Genomic DNA, 18,796 nt, shown 5'->3' on the forward strand with positions numbered 1-18,796 from the left:
TGTTACAGGCCATGGAGGGAGTTTGAATTCATTTTAACTAATGAGAAGCCAGTTGGAGTTTTCAACAAGGGCATGATGGTGTGATCTGATTTATAGTTAACTGAGCCAGGTGAGGAATGATAAAGAATTAAGAGTATGGGGTTTGAAATCAGATAGTCTAGATTTATCCTATTTGTACTACTTGGTATTTGTGTGACACTGGGCAAATTTCAATAAGCCTTTTTTTTTTTTAAGCTTCATCTTTCCTATGTGTAGAATGAGAACGATGAAAGCGTCTACCTCACAGATATAGTAACAGGTTAAATGATATAATCTCAGGCCCTACTTTTTTTTGTTCTTTTGTTTGTTTGTTTTGAGATAGGGTCTCACTCTGTCACCCATGTTGGAGTGCAGTGGTGCCATCATAGTTCACTGCAGCCTTGAACTCCTGGGCTCAAGTGATCCTCTTGCCTTAGCCTCTTGAGTAGTTAGGACGACAGGCATGTACCACCATACCCAGATAATTTTTAAGTTTTTTGTAGACATGGGGTGTTGCTGTTTTGCCTAGGCTGGTCTTGAACTCCTGGCCTCAAGCTATCCTCCCATCAGGTTCTGGTGTTTTCTAAATGCTGACTAAGATTACTTTAGGGTAGTGGTAGGATGGAGAGGAGAGGCAAATGGGAGAATTGTTTAAAGATTGACATTGGCAGGTTTTGGTGACTGATTAGAGAGTCGTGCTCCTTGAAAAAGGGTATTAGTTGAGCCTCAGTTTCCACATTCATAAAAATGGGAATCCTAATAGCTTTCTATTATATTTGCTTCACAGGGTTTTTAGCTTGTAAAGATCAACCGTGGTAAGTTATATGTAAAAGCCCACATTCTCTGGGAAGCAGAACTCAGTTAAGTTGCTACCTTTTTATTTGAAAGATACAAACCCAGGGTAGTGAAAGTGAAGGAGGGAAGGAGCTCAAGCACATCAATGGAAGACACAATACGTTATCCCTGGCTACTGCTTCACTTTGAGCTGTGAGAGTTTTCTGGAGGGATTTTGAGGAGAAACTTCAGAGAGAAAGGAGGGATGATTTATCTGTCTAGCTTCCTGCCACTTTTGGTTGGCAGTTGGTGAGGACTCACCCCATTGGAGAACTAATTTACCTGTGCTGCTGGGCTGGATGTTTTCCCAGTGATGGATCACCCAGCTGATACCACACCCTGAATTGTATTTCAACCAAATCCTACAGGGAGGAGTGTCTTAGGATATAGGTAGGTACACCAACCAAAAACAAAGAGGCAGTGGAAGGTTTACAAGGTTTGTGTCTCTATATAGTATAGAAAAGTCACGTGAAACCAGTGTCATTCTTGACTAAGGAAATGAATACTGACAGTGTTTTGGAATTTGTGTGTGTGTGTACTTTTTAGGGTTATTTGAAAGGAGAAAGTAGCTGGAGTTAGGACACAAAATCCCAATTTGAAATTATCTGAGAATTTGCACTAGGAAGATGGTGACAGCAGTAGTCTCGATAAGAAAAGATTGATAACATTATGAAGAAGGGAAAAACAGAACCAGATGAGTAATAAGAAATCAAGACAAGAGTACTTAATGATGTTGGCTGGGCATGGTGGCTCACCCCTATAATCCCAGAACTTTGGGTGGCCGAGGTGGGTAGATCACCTGAAGTCAGGAGTTCAAGACCAACCTGGCCAACATGGCAAAACCCTTTCTCTACAAAAATATAAAAAATTAGCCTGGTGTGGTGGTGTGTGCCTGTAGTCCCAGCTACTCAGGAGGCTGAGGCAAGAGAATTGCGTGAACCCAGGAGGTGGAGTTTGCAGTGAGCCAAGATTGCACCATTGCACTCCAGCCTGTACAACAGAGGGAGAGACTCTATCTAAAAAAAAAAAAAAAAAAAGAGAAATTCTAAGCCAGGATGACCAGAAAAACTGTAGAAAGAATGAACAAATGAGACTCTTTTAAGTCAAGACTTTTATTTAGCCCGGCATGGTGGCTCACACCTGTAATCCTAGCACTTTGGGAGGCCAAGTGAGGTGGTGGGTCACCTGAGGTCAGGAGTTCGAGACCAAACCAGCCTGGCAAACATAGTGAATGTCGTCTGTACTAAAAAATACAAAAATTAGCTGGGCATGGTGGCACCCCTGTAGTCCCAGCTACTCTAGAAGCTGAGGCAGGAGAATCACTTTAATTCAGAAGGTGGAGGTTGCAGTGAGCTGAGATGGTGCCACTGCGCTCCAGCCTGGGCAACAGAGCAAGACTCCTCAAAAAAAAAAAAAAAAAAAGTCCGTAAAACAAAATGTATAGGTTTTCTATCATACCTACCTGCCTAGTCTCTCTTTCCACATAACTAGTACCAAGGTTGCCATTCTTTCTATTCTTACACAAGTTCACATTGACTTAAAATACACATTTTAAGTCATCTATATATAATATATAAAGATGAGTAAGTATACTGCAGCAACACTGTCCTGCCATTTGCTTTCTTCAAGGTCAAGTAAGGAATCTGTGCATTATTTGGTGTTTTTTCAACTTTTTATTATGAATGATTTCAGAACACCTAAAAAATTCAAAAAATAAAATGAGTATATATCTACCCTTTGGTTCAGCAACTGTTATGTTTTACTCTATTTGCTCCCTGTGTCTCTAGCTATGACTTTTTCTTTTCTTTCCTTTCCTTTCCTTTCCTTTCCTTTTCTTTTTTTTTCTTTTCTTTTCTTTTCTTTTTGGATGGAATCTTGCTTTGTTGCCCAGGCTAGAGTGCAGTGGCGTGATCTCAGCTCACTGCAACGTCCACCTCCCAAGTTCAAGCGATTTCCTGCCTCAGCCTCCCAGGTAGCTGGGATTACAGGCACACGCTACCATGCCCAGCTAATTTTTGTATTTTTGGTAGACACAGTGTTTCACTATGTTGGTGAGGCTGGTTTCAAACTCCTGAATTCAAGTGATCTAACCTCCTTGGCCTCCCAAAGTGCTGACATGAGCCACCGCACCCGGCTCTAGCTTTGACTTTTAATGTCAAATCATTTCAAAATAGGTTACAGACATCATAGCAATTCATCTTTAAATATTTCAACGTGTATTTCCTAAAAATAGAGACATTCATCTACGTAACCACCAATACCATTGCCGTACTTTATAGACAATTAATGTTTCACTATATTAAAAATTTCTCACCGGCCAGGCACCATGCCTCACACCTGTAATCCTAGCACTTTGGGAGGCCGAGGCAGGAGGGTTACTTGAGCTCAGGAGTTACAGACCAGCGTAGGCAACATGGTGAAACCCTGTCTCTACCAAAAATACAAAAAATTAGTGGTGGCACATGCCTGTAGTCCCACCTGCTGGGGAGGCTGAGGTGGGAGGATCACTTGAGCCTGGGAGGCAGAGGTTGCAGTGAGCCGACATTACACCACTGCACTTCAGACTGGGTGACGGAGTGAGAACCTGTCTCAAAAAAAAAAAAAAAAAAAAAAGCCAATTTTCCCCCAGACATGGTGGTTCATACCTATAAATCCTAGCACTTTGGGTGGCCAAGGTGGATGGATTGCTTGAACCTAGGAGTTTAAGACCAGCCTGGGCACCTGGTGAAACACTGTCTCTACAAAAAATACAGAAAGTTAGCTGGGTGTGGTGACATGTGCGTATAGTCCTAGCTATGGTATGTTTTTAAAATTTACTTGTAGGCACGGTCCCAACATATTGCCCAGGCTGGTCTCAAACTCTTGGGCTGAAGGAATCCTCCCACCTTGGTCTCCTAGAATACTGGGATTACAGGTGTGAGCCACTGTGCCCAGCTATATCTCCTGTATTTTCTTAAACTGGAACTTATTTCTACAGGCTTGATTAGATTTAGGTTCAGCATATTTTTGGGATACGTTGTAGGTGATGGTATATACTTTATTTTCTATATAAAGTACAGAATGTCTGGTTATCCAGCATTAGTGATGCTGAATTTGATCAATTTGAGATGGTGACAGGAACATCTTTTTCCATTTGCAGTTAGAGGTAATTTATGGAGTAACTGGCATTTTGTAAATATCCACTGTTGTTGATTCTTTCCTTAATCAGTTGTATTGCTGAGGGTTACAAAATAATTTTTACCTAGTTCTATTATAGTTTCTACATTTGCTAGTGAATATTATTCTATAAAGAGTAGCTCTCCTGGGCTGGGTATGGTGGCTCATGCCTGTAATTTCAGCACTTTGGGAGTCCGAGGTGGGCAGACTACTTGAGTCCAGGAGTTCAAGAGCAACCTGGGCAACATAAGGAGAGCCCATCTCTACAAAAAGATTGAAAAATCTTAGTCAGTGTGTTGCTGCGTGCCTGTAGTCCCAGCTACTTGGGAGGCTTAGGTAGGAAGGTCACCGGAGCCTAGGAAGTCAAGGCAGTGAGCCACGATCACACCACTGCACTCTAGCCTGGGCTGCAAAGCAAGACCCTATCTCAACAACGAAAAAGAATAGCTTTCCTATATTGACTATTATTTTTCCCAGAAAGACATGTTAAATGCTAAAAGCTTAATTCATTCTTTTCAATTATCAGTTTTCAGAACAAGGAGTTAAGGTGGTAGTGACCTATGTTTGATATTTAAAGTGTTTTGTTTTTTTAATTTAATTAATTTTTTTGAGGCAGGGTCTCATTCTGTTGCCCAGGCTGGAGTGTAGTGGTGTGATCTTGGCTCGCTGCAGCCTTGACCTCCCGGGCTCAAGTAGCCCTCCCACCCCAACCTCCCAAGTAGCTGGGACGACAAGGGCACACCACCACACCTGGCCAGTTTTTCTGTTTTTTGTAGAGACATGGTTTTGCCATGTCTCCCGGGCTGGTCTCAAACTCCTGGACTCAAGTGAACCTCCTGCCTCAGCCTCCCAAAATGCTGGGATTACAGGTGTGAGCCACTGTGCGCAGCTTCTTGAGTGTTTTTAATGTCAGAATTTAGAGTAATATACTGGTCTTTTTTTTTCTTTCTTTTTTTTTTTTTAAGATGGGGTTTCACCATGTTGGTCAGGCTTGTCTTGAACTCCTGACCTCAGGTGATCTGCCCACCTCAGCCTCCCAGAATACTGGGATTACAGGCGTGAGCCACCATGCTCAGCTGATGAGATTTACTCTAGTTTTAAAATATTAATAAATTTATTAAAGTTACAAATTCAGAAAGCCTAGATTTTACTTAAACTTTTACAGTGAATTTAGACAACTTATTCTACTTGGAGGTCTAATTTTAAAGGCCTGTGATAAATGTTTAAACTCATTTCGAAGTTCACCTTCAATGTAACACCTTCAAACATAAAATGTTAACTACTTAAAAATTTTCATCAAGACTGTGCTTTCAGGGATCATTTCTTTTTGCAATGGTACGATCTTGGCTTACCGCAACCTCCACCTCCCAGATGCAAGCGATTCTCCTGCCTCAGTCTCCCGAGTAGCTGGGATTACAGGCGTGCACCACCGTGCCTCGCCTGATTTTTGTATTTTTAATAGAGATGGGATTTCACCATGCTGGCCAGGCTGGTCTGGAACTCCTGACCTCAGGTGATCCGCCTGCCTTGGCCTCCCAAAGTGTTGGAATTACAGGCTGAGCCACCGCGCCGGCCATGCTGATATTGTTGATTTGAATTTCTGTTCCTTTATTTCTACACCACTGGGCAGGATGCTCAATTCTATAGCATTGCTTGTTACGAATGGCTTATTCTTTGGACTGCAAAGTGTGTGCTTTCCCATTTCTCCAGCTCCTCTTGTCCAGCATAAAGTGGAGGGAATGTGGTTTAGTGAATAAGCCATTTGGGGTTTTGCTAAGTCAAGTATACTTGTTCAGATGATAGAAACCATATGTGAGGTATGTTAACCTAACTTTATGGTGACTTTCATGTGCCTAAGTTGTTTTTCTTCGAAATGGCATCCTTCTTAAGCTTTAAAACTTTCCTTCACAAGGGCATCATTGGTATTTTATGACTGTGATCGTTGATTTCCTTAGGTCTTTTAACATCCCTTTTTTCTTTGGAAAAGTGTTCTTTTCTTGAACGTCAGTGGAGCTGTATTTTGATGAGCGTAGCTTGTAGTCTCCTCCAATCAGATTTGAATGATTAACATTCTGTATTGGAACGTCTGTGTGCTTTCCGTTAACTGATGGTTTTCAGTTTGGAAAACGTGATACATTTCTTTTCTGTTTAGTTCAAACCTAAAGGCAATTGTTTAATTAGAAATGAAGTCTACTGGTGTAAAGACTTTCAAGGTTTATGGGTCAAAGAGCTCTGTATGCACAGAAGGTCAGCCATGTTCATTAGGCCAGAGTAGAAGGAAAGTCAAGCATATGGGTGAACGGTCGCATACTCTTTCCATTGGCAATGGAGACTACTTTTGGACAAATAAAGAAATGCTGTGGAATTATGTGCAGACTCTGTCTGGTAAGAAGTCAGTAGCTATAAATAATAAATATTTTAAAAACATTTTAAAAACTGATTACAAAAACAAATACCCATTTCTGGCAGAAAACTTGAGAAGTATACAAATATATGACAGGGAAAATAAAAATAATAATCCTGTTGAAGTGTGTGTGTGTGTGTTTGTGTGTGTGTGTGTGTGTATTTATTATTATTATTATTTTTTTTTTAATGGGATCTCGGCTGGGTGTGGTGGCTCACACCAGTAATCCCAGCACTTTGGGTGGCTGAGGTGGGCAGATCACTTGAGATCAGGAGTTCAAAGTCAGCCTGGACAACATGGTGAAACCCTGCCTCTACTAAAAATATAAAAATTAGCCAGGTGTTATGGTGGATGCCTGTAATCCCAGCTACTCAGGAGGCTGAGACAGGAGAATCACTTGAATCTGCAAGGTGAAGATTGCGGTGAGCCAGGATTGTGCCTCTGCACTCCAGCCTGGGCGACAGAGTGAGACTCCGTCTCAAAAAAAAAAAAAAAGAAAGAAAGAAATGGAATCTCACTGATTGCTCAGGCTGGTAGTCATATACTGGACTCAAGCAATCCTCTCTCCTAAGCCTCTTGAGTACTGAAGTGTGTTTTTTTTAAAATAGGCAATTTTTGGCCCGGTGTGGTGGCTCATGCCTGTAATCCCAGCACTTTGGGAGGCTGAGGCGGGTGGATCACGAGATCAAGAGATCAAGATCATCCTGGCCAACATGGTGAAACCCCTTCTCTACTAAAAATACAAAAATTAGCTGAGCGTGGTGGCACGCACCTGTGGTCCCAGCTACTTGGGAAGCTGAGGCAGAAGAATCATTTGAACCCAGGAGGCGAAGGTTGCAGTGAGCCGAGATTGCACCACAGCACTCTAGCCTGGCAACAGAACAAGACTCTGTCTCAAAAAATAAATAGATAGATAATAAATAAATAAATACATAAAAACAGATAATTTTTATGCTCAACTTAAAGAACGTAGGTAAAATAATGGTTTGTTAACGTAAAAGGTTATTGAGCTCAGTTCTCTGAAACGTGTATAGAAATGGGAATTTCAGAGGCTCCTGTCAGCCTTAGAGTCCAGCTTGCTTGCTTGCTTACTTACTTATTTATTTAGAGATGGTGTCTCACTGTCACCCAAGCTGGAGTCTAGTGGCACAATCTCAGTTCACTGCAACCTCCACCTCAGCCTCCCTAGTAGCTGGGACTACAGGCATGTGCCACCATACCCAGCTAATTTTTGTATTTTTGGTAGAGGGTTTTGCCATGTTGCCCTGAGCTCGAGATCCACTCACCTCAGCTTCCCGAAGTGCTTGGATTATAGACATGAGCCACTGTGTCCAGCCCAGCTCATGTATTTATATAAGATATATATATATATAAACTTAAAATAGGCTTCTCTCCTTTTCTGGAAAATTTTAGGAGACTTCTTTTTTTTTTTGAGGTGGAGTCTCGCTGTGTTGCCCAGACTGGAGTGCAGTGGTGTGATCTTCGCTCACTGCAGCCTCTACCTTCCGGGTTCCAGTGATTCTCCTGCCTCTGCCTCCCAAGCAGCTGAGATTATAGGCATGCGCCACCATGTCTGACTAATTTTTGTGTTTTTAATAGAGACAAGGTTTAGTAGAGACAAGGTTTTCAGTACAGACCACATTGGTCAGGCTGGTCTCAAACTCCTGACCTCAGGTGATCCACCCACCTCAGCCTCCCAAAGTGCTGGAATTATAGGTGTGAGCCACCGCGCCCGGCCTGAGACTGGGGATTGATGAGAGCAGTGGCCACATGAACTGCTCTGCTTTTAGTGGAGAATAGAAGCTTAAAATTTTTAACACTTGGGTGACTTGTTAGGTTTTGCCCTCTGCCCTGTATTTCTAAGGTACTCTCACAGTTGGGCCCAAAAGTCCCATTAAAGAATGTCATCTCATCTAGGGCATATTTTACTTTTTTCTTTTATTCATATTTATTATTATTATTTTTTTTGAGACAGGGTTTCACTCTGTCACCCAGGCTGGAGTGCAGTCGCATATCTGTGGCGTACTGCAGCCTCAGCCTCCCAGGCTTCAGGATTATCCCACCTCAGCCCCTCAAGTAGGTGGTACTACAGGCACATGCCACTATGCCTGGCTAATTAAAGAAAAAAAAATTTTTTTAAATAGAGACAGGGTCTCGTTTTGTTGCCTAGGCTAGTCTCGAACTCCTGGGCTCAAGCAATCTTCCTGGTTTGGCCTGCCAAAGTGCTGGGATTACAGGTGTGAGCCATTGTGCCCAGCCAAGGGGCATATTTTAGAAGAAGCTTTAGAAATAACTTGATGGCAAACTAAGAATTTTTGGCATTTAGTTTAAATCTATTATGCTTCTTTCTAAGAGAAAACACTTTTTTTTTAAATGTTAGGTTTTCTAAAATCTTTACTAAAAGAAACATGAAAGGTATTTATAGTCTTTGTTAAAGTTTTGTGGTGACAATATGTGGATTGAGGATTCTGTTTCAATCTAAATTTATAACTTGCTTTCTGAGGTCATAAAGTCCTGTGTCCCATTTTTATATGTTTAAAAATAATTGGTCCTTATTGTTTCTCTGCACCCGACAGTTTTGCAAAACACATGTATTGGGTAAACAGTATGGTCTTGCAGTGAAACTCATTGTTACTAGCTTTCCAAAGAAAAAGCTGTTTAACATTGTCATTTAAAACTGGCAAACTTTATTCACTTAACTATTAGTTTTTCCTCCTCCCTGCTAAAGTGGAAATAAAATACTAATTTGACCTGCTAACTTTAATTATCAGAAGTAACACTTTTATTAAGCCCAAATACTGGAATGCCTTTTTTATAGGGCAGATATGTTCTTAGATCTTAGATGAGTTGGTTTACGTACAAGTTAACAGTATTACATTATTATAAATGGTGACTCTCAAAAGGTTGTTCAGTCTTCTAGGGGTTTCATAGTGATCTAAGGAGCTGTTTTATAGTCAAGTCACATGAAATTTAATTTTACTGTTAATTTTTATGTTTAAAGTACAGACATAAATATATTTTTAAAAATAAAACTACAGTAATTTTTAGTTGTTCTGGCAAAAGGAGATGGGGGAAGGGAGCTATGTTTATTTAGCATCTCCAATTAAAGACAGGCCAAAGACTGGACTGAAGATGTGACTGATTCTAAGACTTGTGCTCTTTTAATTATGCCATATTACCTTCTTGGAAAAGGGAAGTTGGGAATCTTCACTGACTGCTGACATGTGCCAGGCTAGGGCTTCCCAAAGTTAATTCTGTTGACAACTGGTTATTTTATTTTTAGTTTAAGATGGGGTCTCACTCTGCTGCCCAGGCTGGAGTGCTGTGGCATGATCTCAGCTCACTGTACCCTCCAGCTCCTGGGTTCAAGCAATCCTCCCACCTTTGCCTCCGGAATAGCTGGGACTACAGATGCATACCACCATGCCCGGCTAATTTTTGTTTTTTGTTTTTTTGTTTTTTGTTTTTAAGAGATAGGGTGTCACTATGCTGCCCAGATTGGTTTTGAACTCCTGGGCTCAAGTGATCTGCCCACCTTGGCCTCCCAAAATGCTGGGACTACAGGTGTGAGCCACCACACCCTGCCAGATTCTTTGAGATGCCCCTGGAATTAGGTGTCTAGGCAGTTATTGAAAAGTGCCAAGATCACAAGTGCACATATAGTTTGATTAATTCTCACGCAATGAACACTCCTATGGATCACTACCAACACCCTAGAAACCCCTCTTGTGTATCTTGCAGTTACTAGCCTACCGAAGGTTAACTACTCATCTGACTTCTAAAACCTTATATTAATTTTGGACAGACATTTAAAAATAAAACTTTTTAAAAAACTAATCCCTGCTCATTATAAAAATGTAAATGATTAAGAAGAGTATAAAGGGGCCGGGCACGGTGGCTGAAGCCTGTAATCCCAGCACTTTGGGAGGCCGAGGCGGGTGGATCACGAGGTCAAGAGATCGAGACCATCCTGGTCAACATGGTGAAACCCTGTCTCTTCTAAAAATACAAAAAATTAGCTGGGCATGGTGGTGCGTGCCTGTAATCCCAGCTACTCAGGAGGCTGAGGCAGGAGAATTGCCTGAACCCAGGAGGCTGAGGTTGCGGTGAGCCGAGATCGTGCCATTGCACTCTAGCCTGGGTAACAAGAGTGAAACTCCGTCTCAAAAAAAAAAAAGAAGAGTATAAAGGAAAGTAAAATCTTTCTCTCCTCCATCCTACTCCCCAGAGGTAACCAACCAGTAATAGTTTGATGTGTATCCTTGTAGACCTTATTCTGTACATATTCGGAGATACATATTTTTGTATGTATTTTTACAAAACATGGGATTCAGTTGTGTAAAGCAGTTTGCAATCTGTTTCTTTTATTTAACAACACGTTGTAGATATTTTTCCATGTCAAATTATGTAGACTTAATAACTGTTAATGTGACATTGTATCCCTATACCATGATTTAATTATCAAATCTCTTAAAGAATATTTATTTCTAGACATTTAGTATTATTTTAATTTATAATTATTTAATAAATAATGAGGTTGGATTTCATTCCATGTTATTAAACCATTCATATTTACTCTTCAAAAAACAAAAAGTTTCTGGTGTTTGAGGAACTTTGAAGGACTGTGGCAGGGTTCTTGAGGATAAGGGAACTCGTTTATCTAGGCAACTCTTGGAAGCCATTATGGAGGAAGTCACACTTCCCCAGTATCCTGGAAGGGGGCTTGTGATGGATGAGGTGTGACAGTGGAGGCTATTATGAAAGATGCAGCTCTAGGGCACCATTCTGTGGGAGCATTCTGCCAGCTCTGCCCCCACTTGAGTCCATGTTGGCAGATCTATAGGAGAGGGAATAATGGAAAGGAGACAGTAAGCAAAACAACCCTATGGTGCAATTCTTGACAACTTTCTGGAAAGTTGGTTGTGGGAACTCTTGAGGGGTAAACTTGGGGACAAGGTGGTCTACTGTTTCTCATGTGGGGATTTGTCTTCCATTGATACCTTAATTGGATATGAGTGCTGCTTTAGGAACAAACGTAACGGTTTTTTGTTTTGTTTTGTTTTTTGAGATGAAGTCTTGCTCTGTCACCTAGGCTAGGGTGCAGTGGTATGATCTTGGCTCACTGCAACCTCTGCCTCCCAGGTTCAGGCAGTTCTCCTGCTCCAGCCTCCCGAGTAGCCGGGATGCACTGCAAGCATGCACTGCCATGCCCGGCTAATTTTTGCATTTTTAGTAGAGACAGGGTTTTACCATGTTGTCCAGGCTGGTCTTGAACTCCTGACCTCAGGTGATCTGCCCACTTTGGCCTCCCAAAGTGTCGGGATTACAGGCGTGAGCCATAGCACCCGGCCTCAGTTTCTTTATAGAAGCTCGTTTGGAGTTACTGAATCTGATTTGGCAGGGATGCTAAAAAGTATCTAATACAGACTCTCATTTTAGTAAATAGGGAAGCTGAAATTTGCCCCAATTCTACTTCTGTAGCATCTGTTTAATTTCAGAAGTGAGATTAAAGTTTTAGTCTTATTATTTCAATTCTAAAAATTGTCTCTATGTCACTGTGCAACCTGCCTCCCATCTGCATGCTGAAAATGATAGAATTTGCATGATTGGACTACATATTAGGGGTTTACTCTGCCAGGTATGTGCCAGTTACTTCACATATATTCTTAGTAAAGCCTTACAATAATTTGAAAAAGGGTTTTCTTTTTTTTTTTTTTTTTGAAGCAGAGCCTCTGTTGCCCAGGCTAGGGTGCACTGGTGCAATCTCAGCTCACTGCAACCTCCACCTCCTGAGTTCAAGCAATTCTCCTGCCTCAGCCTCCCAAGTACCTGGGATTACAGGCACGTGCATGATGCCTGGCTATTTTTTTGTATTTTCAGTAGAGATGGGGTTTCACCATGTTGGTCAGGCTGGTCTCAAACTCCTGACCTCAAGTGATCTGCCCACCTCAGCCTTCCAAAGTGCTGGGATTACAGGCATGAGCCATTGTGCCTGGCCTTGAAAAAGGGTTTTCATATCCGCATTTTGCAGATAGGTTCAAGCTTTGGAGGTCTTTGAGTTTTAGTCTGCAGCAACAATTCTATATGAAAAAAAAATTCCTATGTAAATAAGAAGTCCAAATATTGTGAGACTTTGAAATTCTTTAAAGTCGTATACAGTGACATTGCCGTCACCTACCTATTTTTGTGGCCCTCGACATCACATTTATGCAATGTTCACATTTCTTTTTAATGATATTTCCATTAATGGTGCATGGAGCTTTTGCTAGTGAGTAGAACCAAGAAACAGAATATTCTTTGGGAAATATTAATCTATAAAAGACACCTTTTAAAAACAAATGGCAAATTTTAGCAGAAAAGAAAACTTAACATTAAAAATGACTAGGCCTAGCGCAGTGGCTCATACCTGTAATCCTAGCACTGTGGGAGGCTGAGGCCGGCAGGTCACCTGAGGTCAGGAGTTTAAGATCAGCCTGGCCAATGTGGCAAAACCCCATCTCTACTAAAAATAAAAAAATTAGCCAGGTGTGGTGGTGGGCACCGGTAGTCCCAGCTACTCAGGAGAGACTGAGGTAGGAGAATCGCTTGAACCCAGGAGGTGGAGGTCGCAGTGAGCTGAGATCATGCCACCGCAGTCCACCCTGAGTGACAGAGCAAGACTCTGTCTAAAAAAATAAATAAATAAAATAATAAATAAATTAAAACGACTAATATTTACATTACCTATATAGTATTCTTGCCGGAAATGTTAAATTGCATGTAATATTGAGGAAATAACCAGAAAAATTCAGAATGTAGGACATTCTAATTCTATTTAATTAATTCTATTTGGCTTGGACTCTAAGAAAAAAACAAAAACAAAAACAATATGGCCTAATGATATGGTGTAGCTCTGTGTGCCCACCCAAATCTCGTGTTGAATTGTAATCCCCAATGTTGGGGGAGGGACCCGGTGGGAGGTGACTGGATCATGGGGGTGGTTCCTCCTTGATGTACTAGTGATAGTGAGTGAGTTCTCCCTAGATCTGGTTGTTTAAAAGTGGTGGGCGGATCACCTGAGGTCAGGAGTTTGAGACCAGCCTGACCAACATGGAGAAACCCCATCTCTACTAAAAATACAAAAAATTAGCCAGGCGTGGTGGCACATGCCTGTAATCCCAGCTACTCAGGAGGCTGAGGCAGGAGAATCTCTGGAACTTGAGAGGCGGAGGTTGCAGTGAGCCGAGATTGCATCATTGCCCTCCAACCTGGGCAACAAGAGCAAAACTCCATCTCAAAAAAAAAAAAAAAAAAGTGTGTAGCACTTCCCACTTTGCTCTCTCTTCTGCTGACCATGTGAAGATGTGGTCATCTTGCTTCACATCTTGCTTCCCCTTTGCCTTCCACCATGATTGTAAGTTTCCTGAGATGTCCCCATCCATGCTTTCTGTACAGCCTGCGGAACCATGAGCCAATTAAACCTCTTTTCTTTATAAATTACCCAGTCTCTGGTAGTTCTTTTTTTTTTTGAGACAAGAGTCTTATGGAGTGAAGTGACATGATCTCAGCTCACCGCAACCTCTGCCTCCCAGATTCAATTGATTCTTGTGCCTCAGCTTCCCAAGTAGTTGGGGTTACAGGCATAAGCCACCACGCCCGGCCAATGATGACTCTTGAGAGAACTATAAAAAGTATTGAAGCATTTGTCAGAGTACTGAACACACTTTTGTTCTGAGTAGTTTTAGGTTTGGTTCAGCTGAGATTTTTACCCTTAAAGGAATTCTATTTTCAAACTAAAACAAAAAGCAAAAAAATCTAATATTTAAAATAGTAAATTATAGAGGTAGGAAGTAGTTTTCCCAGCTAAACAGATTATTAATCTTTACTGAGAATTTGTATGGACACTTAACATATTAAAGAAACTTTTTAAATGGGTTAATCTTTTGGATTTCTGAGCTTCTGAAAATACTCCTTGCCTAGTAATTAGCTGTAAGTCATTATCAATGTAGTTTTATAATTGTTGAGTGTTACTACTTTCCAACTAAATTATAAATCCCTTAAAGGCATTGTAGGTGTTGATAATCTCATGTCTCCAGGACCTGGCATAGTTGCTTGAATATTTGGGACTGTATATTGCTGGGTGGCAGATCTAATATTTTTTAAGGAGTACAATATTCTCAGTTTGAATGTCCTCATCAACAGAGCTTATGGTCTTAAGTGAGCAGGTTTTCATTGTGTTTCAACTTGGCCAAAGGAAACATTTCAACTTTTCAGGGGAGTGGCTTCTTACTAGCTTATAACGTTAATCAGTCATTGTTGAGAAAGCCCTAACTTTGGCAACTTTATTAGGAAGAACACAAGACGAAAACTGGGCACAAATTCACTGTACAGTAGTCCCTGCCTTTTCCTCAGGAGACACATTCCAGGACCTCCAGTGGATACTCGAAGCCACAGATAGTACTGAACCTATATACTGCTTTTTTTTTTTTTATACAGACATAACTTTGATAAAGTTTATTAATGAGACACAGTAAGAGATTAACAACAACAGTAATAAAATAAGTTATCTGAATGTGGTTTCTCTTTCTCAGAATATCTCACTGTACCCTACTCACCTTTCTTCCTATGACCTATTGATCTGATAACCAAGATGGCTACTATGTGTCCAAGGGACAGGTATCTTATACAATATGGAATGCTGGACAAAGGAATGATTGACTTCCTGGATGGGACAGAGTGGGACAGTGCAGAATGGCAAGAGATTTCATCATGTTACTCAAAACATTGCAGTTTAAAACTTAACTGCTTATTTCTGGAATTTTCCATTTGATATTTTCATACCATACTTGACCTTGGGTAACTGAAACTGCAGAAAGTAAAACTGGAAAAGCAGGGACCACTGTACAACTTTTATTTCTAAAGAACTATAAAACTTGTGTGTTTGCAGATCAAGGAGCAGAGAAACATGAAGGCACAGGTCAGTCCTCTGGGATCACTGATCAAGAGAAGGAGTTATCCACCAGTGCTTTCCAAGCTTTCACAGTAAGAAATGGCTTCTCTTAATCTGCTCAAGTTGTAGGATTCTGTCAAGTATGAATGTTTTCATAGTGAATTTTTAAATTTATAATTTTTATTCTGTAATAATTTGAGAGTTAATTTAGCGGTAGGTACGTTCAATTTTAAAAATAAATGTTTTAGAATTTAAATATGGTGAAAGGAATGGGAGTAGTTGGAGCCATTCCCAAGTTTTCGTAAACATGTTTGAACTCATACACTGTTGTTTTTAAGTCGTTTACATTTAGATTTGTAAGTATATGGGTCAGTCTTTTCATTTTACTGTGCTGTTCTGTTCTTTATTTCTGAAATGTCAGATTCAAAAATTCTGTTTCTTGAAGCTACTTTAAAATAGAACTCCAAAACTTTATTAGCAGAATTTTAACTTTTCTGTTATTAAACGATATGAAAGCAAACCATATTTGGTTATCAGGTTATATGCATGTTAGCAAAAGAACTTGACACTGGTTGTTCAAATATATTTACTAGAAAATAAAATTTGGAGTGGTTATATTACCTTTCTTGACTAGCCTCAGCCATGAATACCCTGCTAGCACTATATATATATGACAATATATTTATTATATCAATATATGTGTCTTATATGTGTCAATGTCAGAGTTTTGAATCTTAGGAAGTAAATATCCACAGTTTCTTAACTGACGTGAATATTGCTTTATCTAGTGACTGATTAGTATAAGTAGGGAAACTTTGTCTTTCTTTTTAAGAACTTTTAAGATAAAGATGAATGAAATATATTTGGAATGATGTACTATTCTTAAAGCTGGTATGTAATTTTGTGTGTGTGTGTGTGGTTTTTTTTAGTCTGGAAATTATGATGCCTGTCTACAACACCTTGCCTGTCTCCAAGATATAAACAAAGATGATTATAAAATAATTTTGAATACAGCAGTAGCCGAGTTTTTTAAAAGTAACCAAACAACAACAGATAATTTGAGACAAACACTTAACCAGCTGAAGAATCAGGTGATACACAAATGAATTTAACTATAAAAAATATTGTTCTGTTTTTTAATTCGTGAAATACAAATAGTTAAGGAAAATAAATGTGATTTGTCTGATATTTGTTGTCTGAAACATTTGCTAGTATTAATTTTATTTCTGTAAAATTATTATTCCAGGAGATGAAAAGTATGTTGTATGATTTTTTTTTTTAATTGGGGTTTTAATTAACTTGAACAGAATAGACTAACATACCAAATTCAAATGAGTGTTGGAATTTTGGGAAAGAAAGAACTATGTGAAGAAGCTTAGCTGTGGAGATATATCTTGTTTATAATTACAAAAATATGATTAATCCTAATGTGAAGTTGTTTTTAGCATTTGAATCAGGAGTTGATTAATTAAGTAGAAGATATTCTGCTTTATATCTGGTTTGAGGCTTGAATTGGGCATTGCTCTGGTTTTAACAGCAGTGTTTCTTGAATCGTGGGGCTGGACCTTTGGTGTTCAAGAGGGCTGATAATATTGATGCTGCTGATAGGATCAGCTGGCATACATTGTGTTCACTGTGTGACAGGACTGTCTGCCAGGAACCTTGTATGCAACTTCTCATTTGTTCCTCTCATTAGTCCTATGAAATAGCTGTATAATTTTTCTCATTTTAAAAATGGGAAAGCCAAAGCATAGATAACTGTGTAAATTGTCCAAAGATACAAAGCCTTTGAGTAGTAAGAGCTGCATGAACTCAGTTGTGTTTAACTCTAGAGCCTGTACTTTAGTTACTGTTTCACACTGTTAGGGAGTCATGAGACCTTTTGAAGACCCTTTCCTGTAATCATGAGTACCATGATACTGTATAATATCACTCTAAAGTGTGACACAGGTAGAAATAAGTGGTCCCTTCAGGCTCTCTATAATCCTTTATAGGCATAAAGTAATTTTTAAACTCCATTAGAATTCAAAAATGAGAATAATAGCTAACATTTATTGAATGCATACTTGGTGCCAAATTCTGTATAAGGTGCATTTTTATGTCTTATCTCATATAAACCTCGCACTCAACTCTCGAGGCAGTGGTGCTTATTATCTCCGTTTTAAAACCAGGGTTTAGGAAGTCTAATAATTTAAATTTATGCAACTAGGAAGCGAAGAAAAGATTTAAACCAGGCCTTCTGACTCTTGAGGCTGTTCTCCTACCTGTCTCAATTTTCATAAATGTATATGTCATCATGTTTCATTACTCTGGTATTATTAATGATGACTTCATCTGGAGATCCTGAATCAGAGGAAAGATAATGTTTGCTGGTAATCTAGTACATGCACCCTGGAACCCCACAGTTTCTACCAGGACAAATTTGTTTGGTCTTTGAGAACAAGTTCAGCCATTAAACTTTTTTTGAATAAGCAATTCCTACAAACTTCCGGTTTGGCCAAAAAAACTTTTTGAAGTTCTTTCATTAGCTTTTATTGTTCATAAGGTTTGTTCAGGGCCTTCCAACTCTTGAGTTTCCTAGAAGTATTTGTACTTGTGGTTACTGGCTTCTTTAAATCATACTTCTGTTCACAGTCACATGTCTTGGGCACAGTGACATTCCTTTTCAACCTATTCCAGTTTAGTTAATAAATGACTAATCTCATTAAATGAATAGTTGTTTTTCTGGCTGGAACAATTGCTAGACTATTTCGGTGAGTTCTAGAATATGAGGCTAATTTATTCACGTGATAATTATTCAACCATTGCTAAATCCAAAACTCCGTAGTTTATCTAAAAGCTTTTCTGACTAAACTCTTCTTAGCTCACTCTCTCCATTACATAACTACAGAAAGCGTTACCTGTGGAAATTGAGTTTTCACTGTTTGAAGATACTGTTTTTAATCACTTTAAGATAGTGACTTCAAAAGTGAAGATTATAAAAAGCTCCCAAACTCATTGAGATGCACTTGTTGTTGGTCAGCTAGGACCACTTCCTAACAATTGAACTATGTCAAGCTTAACCACGCGGGTGGTTGAAGTCTGTTGAAGTCCAGTTACAAAATTTACAAATCATTGTGAACCTTCAGGTTCCTTGCCATTAGTCAAACCAAGGCTGTTCAATCCATGTACCGTATTATCAGAGTTCCACTTCCTGATTTAAGGAAGTTTTGGTCCTAGAATTAATTATTTAAACATTGCACAATAATTTATTTTAATCTTCGTAATGACAAAGATTAGTTTTAGTACAGGTAGACTTCCAATTCCATGTGTTATATGGAATTGTGCAATGGTTGTAAAGCTTGATTAAAATTTAAATGCCTGTTGCTGCAGCTTACAAGAAGCAGGTATACAGTTTTAAAACGCAAAGGGTCATGCTTTTTTTTTTTTTTTTTTTTTTTTTTTTTTTTTTTTTT

The 18,796-nt window shown here is 39.5% G+C and overlaps 1 protein-coding gene across 5 annotated transcripts in view; it reads left to right on the top strand.

The window, feature by feature from the left end:
• Positions 1-18,796, top strand: part of CNOT10 (CCR4-NOT transcription complex subunit 10) — a 95,074-nt gene that overhangs the window by 4,457 nt on the left and 71,821 nt on the right. For 3 of the 5 annotated variants that reach the window (XR_004265536.1, XM_032268714.1, XM_032268722.1), the window contains exons 2-3: positions 15,339-15,433; positions 16,271-16,432. Coding sequence is in view for 4 of the 5 variants with exons in the window: in XM_032268714.1 (XP_032124605.1) it covers positions 15,339-15,433; positions 16,271-16,432 (257 nt within the window). In the remaining variant the exon portion in view is untranslated. Of the gene's footprint in view, positions 1-5,608; positions 6,394-15,338; positions 15,434-16,270; positions 16,433-18,796 lie in introns of those variants that run through there. The other 2 variants (XM_032268750.1, XM_032268728.1) reach the window with 2 other exon arrangements.

The sequence above is a fragment of the Sapajus apella genome, unplaced genomic scaffold, assembly GCF_009761245.1.
Source record: "Sapajus apella isolate SASKATOON/1434 unplaced genomic scaffold, GSC_monkey_1.0 scaffold4, whole genome shotgun sequence".
In the NCBI taxonomy this organism is placed as follows: domain Eukaryota; kingdom Metazoa; phylum Chordata; class Mammalia; order Primates; family Cebidae; genus Sapajus; species Sapajus apella.